At 42.6% G+C, this 11,135-nt stretch overlaps 1 protein-coding gene across 1 annotated transcript; it reads left to right on the plus strand.

Annotated features, from left to right (window-relative positions):
• Nucleotides 1-1,762: 1,762 nt before the first annotated feature.
• On the plus strand, nucleotides 1,763-9,052 carry rgmd (RGM domain family, member D). The gene is made up of 3 exons (XM_041849214.2): nucleotides 1,763-2,004; nucleotides 4,970-5,481; nucleotides 7,343-9,052. Exons 1-3 carry the CDS (start codon nucleotides 1,911-1,913, stop codon nucleotides 8,039-8,041), a joined length of 1,305 nt encoding a protein of 434 aa, XP_041705148.2. The 5' UTR covers nucleotides 1,763-1,910; the 3' UTR covers nucleotides 8,042-9,052.
• Nucleotides 9,053-11,135: the final 2,083 nt, after the last annotated feature.

An 11,135-nucleotide genomic window follows, 5' to 3' on the forward strand; every position in this document is an offset into this window, starting at 1 on the left:
GAGGTTAGTTGAGAAAAAAAAATTAATGGAAAGGTGTCTCTCCTGTATTGTGAGTGTTGAAATGACAAGCTGTTCATCCTTATAGAGATGTAATACTAGGGGGGAAATGCCACATATTTACCAGATTTACCATCTCTGGCAATGCTTAGTGACCTCCAGTATGAAACAACATCCAGGGTAACATATGAGCAATTCCATAGTAACAGAGTGATGCTGAGACTCAGACTTTTCAATTTAAAATGTATGCCAAACAAAAACCAATGATTGCAAAGTTAAACAAACCAAGTCTATGCACAAGGAGGACTTTAAACAATTTCCACTGAAAATTGTACAGATTCGTCGTCTAACTGCCAGATGGTGAAGCGTGATTCATCACTCCAGAGAACACGTTTGCACTGCTCCAGAGTCCAATGGAGGCGAGCTTTACACCACTCCAGCTGATGCTTGACATTGCGCATGGTGATCTTAGGCTTGTGTGCGGCTGCTCGGCCATGGACACCCATTTCATGACGCTCCCGACGAACAGTTATTGTGCTGATGTTGCTTCCAGAGGCATTTTGGATATCGGTAGTGAGTGTTGCAACCGAGGATAGACGGTTTTACGCACTACGCGCTTCAGCACTTGGCGGTCCCGTTCTGTGAGCTTGTGTGGCTTACCACTTCGCGGCTGAGTCGTTGTTGCTCGTAGACTTTCCACTTCACAATAACAGCACTTACAGTTGACCGGGGCAGCTCTAGCATGGCAAAAATCAGACGAACTGACTTGTTGGAAAGGTGGCATCTTATGATGGTACCACGTTGAAAGTCACTGAGCTCTTCAGTAAGGCCATTCTACTGCCAATGTTTGTCTATGGAGATTGCATGGCGGGGGCTCGATTTTATACACCTGTCAGCAACAGGTGTGGCTGAAATAGCCGAATCCACTAATTTGAAGGGAAGTCCACATACTTTTGGCCATGTAGTGTACATTTCAGCATCATTCTGTTACTGTGGAATTTTCCATATGCAAACCCATATGTATGCATACATTATTGCAGGTCACCTCTGAACATGTATGACCTGACCTGCCTCCCCTTACAAAGCTTCAGCATAATAGCAAAGCGACAAAAGTATCTTGACATGACAAGCTCACTCCCTTCATGCATTCATGCTGATATATGTAACACATCTGTTATTCAAACCTAGAGTCGTTTACTACCATGTAACACCTAGCATGAATAGCAAAGCTAGGCATTAATGACACCATTGTCCTCCTGGGTGAGAATTTTCTTCAGCAGGTGGGGAAAGTAATGTAATGCTTAGAGCAGAGAAACAACAGGATTGTTTGCATTGGGCATTTGCTCTGCAACTCTGTTGATAGACCCAGGGAGCTCAAACAGGACAACTGCCAAAGCTGAATGCGTTATAGTGCAGACGGGCATGTTATGTGGACAGAGCTACAACTCCTATCTCAAACTCTCCCCTGAAAGAGGTTCACTATTTCAGCATTGAGATAAATAACGTTGGCTGCAAAAAAAATCATGCTGTAATTAGATGTGAGAAAAATTATAATTTTCATCATCAGTTTATGCTGACCGGCAACTTATTATTTTAACTCCCTCCCAAATACTACATAACAAACTTTTTGCACCGCCTTCATTGTCTTTAGAAACACTTTCCATTGGCTTGGTCCCAATGTCCGCATATGTAAATATCAAGTGGTTAACGAATAATTAGTATTTCATTGGCCAACAACCACCCCAGATCCCCGTCTACTCTGTTAGACCCTTCCCATGTAGAGCCGCCCTGAAGACTGGACCCCTTTTGAATGACAGCGCAGCGGAAAATATACGAATTTGTGTCTAATTTCATGCAGCTACAGCGTCGATGAGCAGCAGTCGAATAACTCCATTCTAACTGAATGGATTGGCATGGGGAGAAGCGGACCTCAAAACTTGGCTAAGCGGCAGCTTTGGAACTCTATTAATTTTACGATGGTTTTACTTTTGCTGCTGCTCAGACCAGGTAAGGCAACATTCATGTCTGTTCTCCTGTGTGCATGGAAAACATTTTTCCCCGCACCCCGAATGATGATGGAAAACTTTCTTGGCAGTGCTAAATGGTGCGAGAGATGAGCGAGACTTCTCCATAAAAACAATCGCTTTCTTAAATAGTTATGAACAAAAATATGGCAGTGTGTTTTGTTTACATTATATTTATGTAAATGTAGTTATAGTAACTGTCAAACAGTAAATAGCTACAAGTGAAATCGGTAATCAGCGGGCTTTTGCTGTGTGCCTAGACCTTCAAATATAACGGTAGTCATTGGCCTAGACCAGGCAGCTAGCAGCCATCGTCGCGAGCCAACAGGCTCCTGCTGCTAGTTAGCTGGCTAGCTAGCTAGACAACACGAGCTACTTTGGTCAAACTTTTAGCTAGGTTCGCTAAATCGGTCATGTAACATTAATCCCGAGCAGTCTTCATTTATGCATATTGTTTTCACGATCGTAGTTATACTTAACGATACTGTATTCACACACAAAGTCTAGAATAAAGTTCGAGCTTGTAGAAGTCCGCAAATAAAGATCGTTAGCATTGAGCTTGATAGCCTATTCACGTCGTTCGCAAATTGTATTTGAACATGTTGTTTGTACAAAGTTTTAACACGTAACATGCTAACCAACTTTTAATGCCGTGGCTAGTTTACCTTGCAAAATTAAACGTTCGATTGTGTTTTGTTCATGTTTAATTTGTTACCATGCATGGCATGGTGTCAGACTTCTTGGCCTCTGAATGTGTCCATCGTACAGTAACTTAAAAAAAAAATATTCTGCCCGAGCTTTGTTGTGTACATGCGCTATACATTGTCAGACGTTTGGATGCTTTGTTACCAAAACATGCATTTAACTAACGAAACAAAGTGTGTATGTGTTGTGATTTTCTTTTTCACTTTAAATTACATTTGAATGTCTTTGAAAACTCGCATAATATTACCTACACAAGTTTCACCCACAAAAGAGTGGTAGAAATGGGAAGGTCAACAAATAAATGGGGCGCTGAGACGTGAATGTGTAATGTTTTGATAATTTTCCCCATAGATCATTAGATAAACTTCACATAAAGTTGGGCGCTATGAATTCTAATTGAATGCATTTCAAGTAGCTAAGTTTACGCTTTGCAAAACAGTAGCCTATGTTGTTAGTGATAGTTTAATCATTTTCAATGTACTTCAGCATAATAATCATGGAATAATCATTGTCGATTGCTCATCCCCAGTTTAATTATTACTTCCCCATAATGTGGTAGACTGTATGACATGGTTATTGTGCATTTTGGGTGTATTCATGTACATAGCAGGATGAAGATAATTCTTATAACACTGGAAATGCCATGCTTGCCTTGTTTACTTACTAAAGCCATCCTCTATTCCACAGATTAGTTCAGCTTATTTTGTTTCCCTTAAATTGTTCTCACAAGCCTATTGAAATATGTTGTTAGATATGCAAATTCGTCCTATTCTCTTCTTAATCCTTTCCCATGTTTTCCGCACATGGTTGTCACATTGCCTCTTGTCAAAGGCTGGCCATAAAGAGCCTTTAGAGATAGACATGGTTGTTGATAGCTCTATAGGCCTTGATTGTCAAAAACTGACAATCATAGCAGAGCTCGGTGACCCCAGTGCTTGCAGGGAGATCAATGGCGGAATTCAGAGGAGGGATGGTAGAATGCTTCTGAGTTGACCGCTCACGCTCATCTCAGTTTTGATTAACAGTTGCCAAGACCCATGTGGGCTTCAGTTACTAGAGAATGTATTCACACAGTTTGCAACCAAGGATCTTTTCTGACTGTGTCTGGGAAAAATATTACAAGATTTGTATTATTGGCAAGTTCATCATGCCCTTTGGGTTTAAAACAGTTTGGAGGACTTGTTGATTAGCTTATGTCAGATCTTCTGTCAGTGTTAATACAAATTATCTTTATATTTCTGTTTTCAGTCTTATTGAGGCTGTGTTATTGAAGTTTGTGTAATGTCTGTGAAGTCTTGTGACACTTGCACAGGTGGCAGAGGCAATAAGTTGATGTCATGCAAATGCACCTGGCATCTAGAGATAAGATAAGACTATAGGCTTCTCAAAACCTCAAACATTGGAATACATAGTCTCCTTGTCGCCCCCAAACATATTCACTGGCAGATACACAGTGCTGAGTAATAACTTCACACAGGAAGTGCCGAATTTATACAATCCCAACATCCTGACTGGATCTTGCGTCCTTGCCTTTGGCCAGCTGTTGCTGTACGCTGAACAAGCATGGCTCTTTGTGCAGTTCCTCTTGGGTCTGAATTCAGCCTCGTATACAGTGGGCATGTGCCATGTTCCTTAATGCCCCCCATATTGACCCAGCAACAGCCAAACCATATTCAACACCCTTAAGCAAACTACACAGATTGGCTTCCTCCAGCAGTGAAGCACTGTGTTATTTCTGTGAGGGTGAGTTGAGGGAAATAAGCTTTGACTGACTTTGCTCTGAGACATAGTATGGTACCATGCCCGTGTGGGCTGGCTGGTGTAGTTGGGTTTTAATGAGCTCTTTATTGACGTAAACTCGATAGGTGCACAAGTTTGGCTGTCCTGCTGCAAGGTTTAAACCCTGAAAATTCACTATAACAAAGTTATTAGGCAGTGAACAGACTAATAAGAGAGATTTCTATTGGACATTTTTTTATTATATGGCCGTTAGAGTAGTATTAAGCAGTTTTTTCATTATCAATGTTCTTTCTAGGAAGAGTTGAGACACAAAACACATTCGTATACACTACCACGAACTAGGCCTAGCTATATCTTGGCTTCAACTTACACATGAATGGTTCAAATTGTAAATAAAATACTTTCCCCCTAATTTTTCTGATCACCTGGTATGGGGGGGTTGTTGGCGACTTTAGCGATTATAAACATGTAACACCTGCCTCCTGTCACCTCTCTCCCAACAGCACACTGCCAGCAGTGCCGGATCCAGCGCTGCAATGCGGAGTATGTGGCCTCTACCTCGCCCTCTAGTGGTCTCCAAGAGGACTCCCCATCCGATGTGGACTACTGCATCGCCCTGCGCGCCTACGCCCTGTGTACACGCCGCACAGCGCGCAGCTGCAGGGGCGACCTGGTCTACCACTCGGCTGTGTTCCGCATCAAGGAGCTCTTCTCCCAGCACAACTGCTCCAGCGACGGGCCCACTTCCTCGGCCAAGGCCCCCAGCACCTCCAGGCCGGCCGTGTCCGAGCTATGCGACTACGAGAGCCGCGTGCTGGCCTCGGGCCCCGCCGGCCAGGGGAAGAAGTATGCCCACTGTGGATTATTCGGGGACCCGCACCTGCGGACGTTCCGCGACGAATTCCAGACGTGCAAGGTGGAGGGGGCGTGGCCTCTCATCGATAACCGCTACCTGTCGGTGCAGGTGACCAACGTGCCTGTTGTCCTGGGCTCCAGCGCCACCGCCACCAGCAAGGTAAGCTGTGCCATGGGTTCATATCTAGTCATGTTGCTGACAGTAATGTCAGTAAAACACTGAAAAACGTAGGGCTCAATCATAACAAAGATACCTGAACTTTTAATGTATGTCATACATTGAAGTCAAAGGGAGATTGGCACGATGGTTCAAGATATACAAATACTATCTCAAGGTAGGATTCAATCTGTGTCTACTGCCTCCAGGGACCCTACCTCTGACCTTCCTCTTCCAGACACCAGGGGAGAGACTGGGTCATTTAGTGGGGTTGGATCAGGGACATGCTTGAGCGCTTTACCTTTAACACATGGGTAGTCATATGGTAGTGATTAACACTTGCTCAAACATTTTCCTCTCCCACAATTGGATAACTTTTTCATCCCTCTAGTCAAATAATTAACAGACCTTTTTGTGTAAATATGGAATAATTTGGAAAATAAAGAAGTTGTTGGATAGAAGCAGCATATTTTTGATTCTACTGATTGAGTTAGGCTTTTCTTAATAGAATCTGATCCCTGAAGTCTGAATTTAAGTCTGGTTCTTTGGCTATATTCTTTGGCTATATTCATACTGAAGACCATACTCCATACCATACCTATTATTTGTAGATATGCACTGGATGAATACAGCACTTGGCAGACCCTTAATAGTAGGCCTACTATCGATTTGACTAGCGCTAGCCCACCTTGCCACATTTGCTTATTTTCTAAGATAATCTGTTTTTATCAGTAGTGATATTTTCAGCTCATGTAAATTACAAGCAACAACACCAATGATTGGGTTTTGGACTACCCAGACCACAAAGTGATACTGACTGTGGTCTGCAAGTTTCTTTCATATCAGAGTTTGTTGAAATCCATGAAACTCAAGGACTTTAGTAAATAACCTTCGCTGGATTGCATATGCGTTTTCAAAGTAAGCGAAACACTACTAAAGAGAGAACCGTTTGAACAGATTTCAGACTCAACTATTTCAAAAGAAATTTGAGTGCATATGAGGGGAGAAATGCAAAGCTGTAAGTCAGGGCGCCAGTGCCAACACCCGCATGCCCCCACCGTCCGCTTGAATTGGGGCAATTTTCAACTGTCACAGTACAGAAAGGAAATCGTTCATCAAAAACAGTATCCCCTTAACTATAAAGTTAATCATAGCCACCTCTTTGACGAACAGCTTTGAAGAAATGTCGGCCTAGTACAATAAATCCAGGCTGGACTCCAGAGTTGTCAGAGAGCAGTCCAGACCCTGTGGCAGTTGTAGTGGAAGGTATTTCTGATTTATGGGCCTATCAGACAGCTGGGTTTGTTTGATCCTGCACTCTCTCAAGAAAAAGTATGAAGCATACATGTGCAATGGTTTATGACATTTACGTAGATATTTGCTTTAGATGGCACATATTGGGTAGGCCTAGTTGTTTTTTTTGGGGTAGATCATCTTTAAATTAATGGGCAAAGACATCATCTATGTGTTAGGGATGTTTTCTAGTCTATATTTACTGTAAAATAAAGAGTATAATGAATATTTCTGCTCACGGTGCTTTCCTTCCATCAGATTACACAATAGTTGTATACCTTTTCCAAGAGAAAGACAGGAATTTGGGTTTTCAAACTTTGAAATGAACTGTTCCCCTTGTCATAAAAAGTGAACGTCTTGCTGACATACTGTGGCTCAACATGGTATTACACCTTTTGAATGCTTCTGATGGTTCTGCTGCTTAGTAGACCTGTTAGTAATCAGTGTACCGGTATGCAGGACACTGCTTTCAATAGATTTTACCTTCATGCAGTATTATTGAAAGAGTAGAAAGGTAGATGTTAATTTAATTGCCTCCATTCACTGACATCTCTTTGTTTGTGTCTTTCAGATAACGGTGATCTTCAAGTCATACCATGGCTGTACGGAGCAGAAGGTGTACCAGGCCACCACCGAGGACCTACCCTCTGCCTTCCAGGACGGCACGCAGAGTGGCGGGGAGGGGGGCAGTCTGTGGATCGTAGAGAAGGGCGGCTCCGGGGGCCGCCTGGTGAAGATCCAGGCCCGCTACATCGGGACGTCCATCATAGTGCGCCGGGTTGGGCGCTACCTTACCTTCGCCATCCGCATGCCGGAGGACACCCTTGACTTTTCTGAGGAGAACAGTGGGCTGCAGCTCTGTCTGCACGGGTGCCCACGCAACGAGCTCATCAAGGAGCACATGCTGGGGCGCCAGCCTCTTCACCCCCGCCTCCCGGGCTCCGGGTCAAACCCCGAGCTGGAGCCCCTCCTGCCCCCACACCAGATCTACACAGTGGAGCGTGCCTCGGCCAAGTGCAGGGAGACCCTGCAGGTGGAGGACGTGTACTTCCAGTCCTGTGTGTTTGACTTGCTCACCACGGGGGACCCGGAGTTCTCCATGGCAGCCTACGGGGCCCTGGAGGATCTGAAGGCCCTTCCTCCCAGCAAACTGAAGCAGAACTCTCCGAGGACTCCTCGTATCCAACACAACAGAGGGGGGTCACACATGCTGGCAACAGCCACCCCCACTCTGGTCACATTCCTGCTCCTGGTTCTGCTGCTTTTGTAAAGAAAAAATAGGACTTGTAAAGAGAAAATAGGACTCGAAGTGGAAGTGACACCAGCTTGAGGAAAGAGTGCCTAGAAGTCAGATACGTTTTTTTTTTTGTTGCATTTGTGAATGTTGTGGTTCTTTTCCTGTCACTAAACCATTTGAAGGATTTAGCACTCAAAAGGATGCCAATGCTTCTTGTCCCCCATATACACAATGGCTGCCAGCATCTGCCACTTAATTGAGTATGAGTCTGAATGCATGCAATCATGTGGGATCTGTCAGTGGTTAAGTGTGTAATGCTCTCTCCATTTTCACACTTTTTGTAAATTGGATTAAGACAGTTACAGGATGCTTAAAATGTGAAATTCATCATAACACTGTTGTTGTCGTCTGTAAGGCAGCTTATCAAAAATAATCTTTGTAAATATTTCATGTTTGTTGGGAATACGTCACGATGCACACAACCCTGCCAGACATCATAATCATAGAAAGTAGGCGTATCAGGTTTAAGATGGTGAAAATGGTCTATTATAGTGCAGAGACCTTTGTGGAAAGTTAAGACACAAGATCTTTACAGTATCATCATTTGGCACCTAACAGTTAACACTCCACGTTTAGTTCCTCTGTGTTGTCATATTTACTGAAAATATGTATGTTTCTTAAATGGGATGATCCAACAACTAAATGAAAATACTACCTATTCATATGTATTTGGTTTTGGTGTGATATTCTCAGTACTTTTCACTGCATCCAAGTGTGATAGTTATCAGTTAGGTGAAACACTCCCTCTTCAAGCTGCTTGGCTTCCAGTTTTTAAAGGTAAAGAAAATCTCTATATAATAATATATTGAAAGAGTGTATATATGTGTTTTATATTGTGTACATTTGCCTGTGTATAGATGTTTTAACTGTAATATGTTTTATTGTTGTGATTAGTTAGGTATTTTTAAATTCTTGTAAGAAAAGTGAACTAATATGTGTTTTACCTTATCTGTCATTTTCCATATTAAAAAGTGTTGGACACCACGGCTTAGTTTGTTTAGCATTTTTCCATCCATCTTTCAATGCTGTCTACTGCACTAGATGGGTTTTGCTAGTGTACATTTGTCAATTCTCTGAGTAAACTGTTAGTCTTCCTAAATGGTTGGATTTTGGACTTTGACTGTTTCTGAGTGAAACTAATAAAAAAGCCTATAATTGGTGGGACAAAACCCCTAACAAAATGTCACTGCCACAGCCTTTGCACCACTGAAGGATAAGGCCCACTTCTCAGTTTCGGCTAAAGTGAAACACTTTCGAAAAACACCTGAGTCCCCAAGCTAACTGATTCTATCTGGCTCTACTGGCTTTGTTTGCATGCGCGTGTGTGTGTGCAGCATTAGGGGGTGTTTATGTGTAGTCTCTGTGTAAATGTTAGCTTACTGCTGAGCTGGCTAGTGAATCTGATCTAGTTTGCCAGACTAGGCTTCAAACAAGGTTTGGCCTGTGCTTGACAGTATTTTAAAAACAATAAATACACCACAGACAGCACAGGACACTGTTAGATACATAAATGATCCCAGTTAGCTAGTCAGCATGCCCTGGCTGTATTTTATTCCAGTATTTATTCATTTTGCAAAGTAGGCTAGGCCATATTCTCACATCCTCTGCTGTATACTAGTATCCCCATTTCAGATGACACTCCAATGAGCCACAAGGGTTTGGAGATGGGCAGGAAAATGATGAAATGCAATGTAAATTGTCTGGGTGGCCATTTGATTAATTGTTCAGCAATCTTATGGCTTGGGGGTAGAAGCTGTTAAGGAGCCTTTTGTTCCTAGACTTGGCGCTCCAGTACCGCTTGCTGTGCGGTAGCAGAGAGAACAGTCTATGATTTGGGTGACTGGAGTCTTTGACCATTTTTTGGGCTTTCCTCTGACACTGCCTAGTATATAGGTCCTGGATGGCAGGGAGCTTGGCCCCAGTGATGTACTGGGCCGATGCACCACCCTCTGTAGCGCCTTAAGGTCAGATGCCGAGCAGTTGCCATACCAGGCGGTGATGCAACCGGTCAGGATGCTCTCGATGGTGCAGCTGTATAACTTTTTGAGGATCTGGGGACCCATGCCAAATCTTTTCAGTCTCCTGAAGGGGAAAAGATGTTGTCGTACCCTAAATCATGTATTTTTGGGGTGACTGTTTCATCACCCTTATTTTTTATATCATCTTAGGGAAAAAAATATGGAGAGAGTCAATTGTGCGGCGGTTGTAAAACCTGTCACAAGATATCTTGTCGTGGCAGCCAAGCAGGCAGAGCACTAGTTAACATGCTGATGGCTATATAGGTCCAATTGACACTTTAATTGTTCTTTTTCTGCACTATACAGCCCTTCCTGGTTTTATGACGTTTGTCAACCCTCCCACTTCAGTTACCTTATCATTTTTCATTCCATAAATAGATGGCCTAATACTACCGACAGCATGACAACTGCCACTAAAACTGACATGTGGGCTCAGAATAGTGAAAACGTGAAACATCTGACAATCCAGTGCACAAATGAGGTTAGAGGATAATCATAAATAAATAAGTTTACAAAAAAGTTTTTCTTTAAAAAAAATCTTCGTTTAGAATAGGTGTCTTGCATGCTCAGAATGGTACATGTATGTAGGCTTACGTTATGGTAAGGGTTGACATTAGTGGGTTTGTACATTTCAGCCATATAGATTGGCCATCACCCACCCCTTTTACAACCACTTATGTCAATCCCTTCATTTCCCCTGTAAACAAGGTCAATTAAAATGCTAATGAGTTGAGAACAAACCCTTGAGTGATTGATACTCCCAATGGAGAAACTAATTTGATATTAACAGAGCAGTTGGCAAGATAAATAGATAGTGCTATGTGAGTCCTCTCCTTGATTGATAAATAGTTAGATTGATTGCTGTTTTTATACAAGGTTGAAAATGACTTGGCCTTGATAAGGACATAGAGTTCTGCATTATACAAGGTCAACAGAATGTTCTATGTCAAGTCTCTTTGCTTTATAGTGCTACTTAAATATTAGACTGGTTAAGTTATTGTTGGTATAGTGATACTATCTTCAGTCAAGATTATACTGAAAAAGATGGC

Source organism: Coregonus clupeaformis, chromosome 26 (genome assembly GCF_020615455.1).
Source record: "Coregonus clupeaformis isolate EN_2021a chromosome 26, ASM2061545v1, whole genome shotgun sequence".
NCBI lineage: Eukaryota > Metazoa > Chordata > Actinopteri > Salmoniformes > Salmonidae > Coregonus > Coregonus clupeaformis.

Excerpts from the sequence above, each read along its gene's own strand:
- rgmd (XM_041849214.2), top strand. The coding sequence starts at position 1,911 with ATGGGGAGAAGCGGACCTCAAAACTTGGCTAAGCGGCAGCTTTGGAAC. Across the intron at positions 2,005-4,969 it reads TTTGCTGCTGCTCAGACCAG|CACACTGCCAGCAGTGCCGG; the intron begins GTAAGGCAACAT and ends CTCTCCCAACAG. Across the intron at positions 5,482-7,342 it reads GCGCCACCGCCACCAGCAAG|ATAACGGTGATCTTCAAGTC; the intron begins GTAAGCTGTGCC and ends TGTGTCTTTCAG.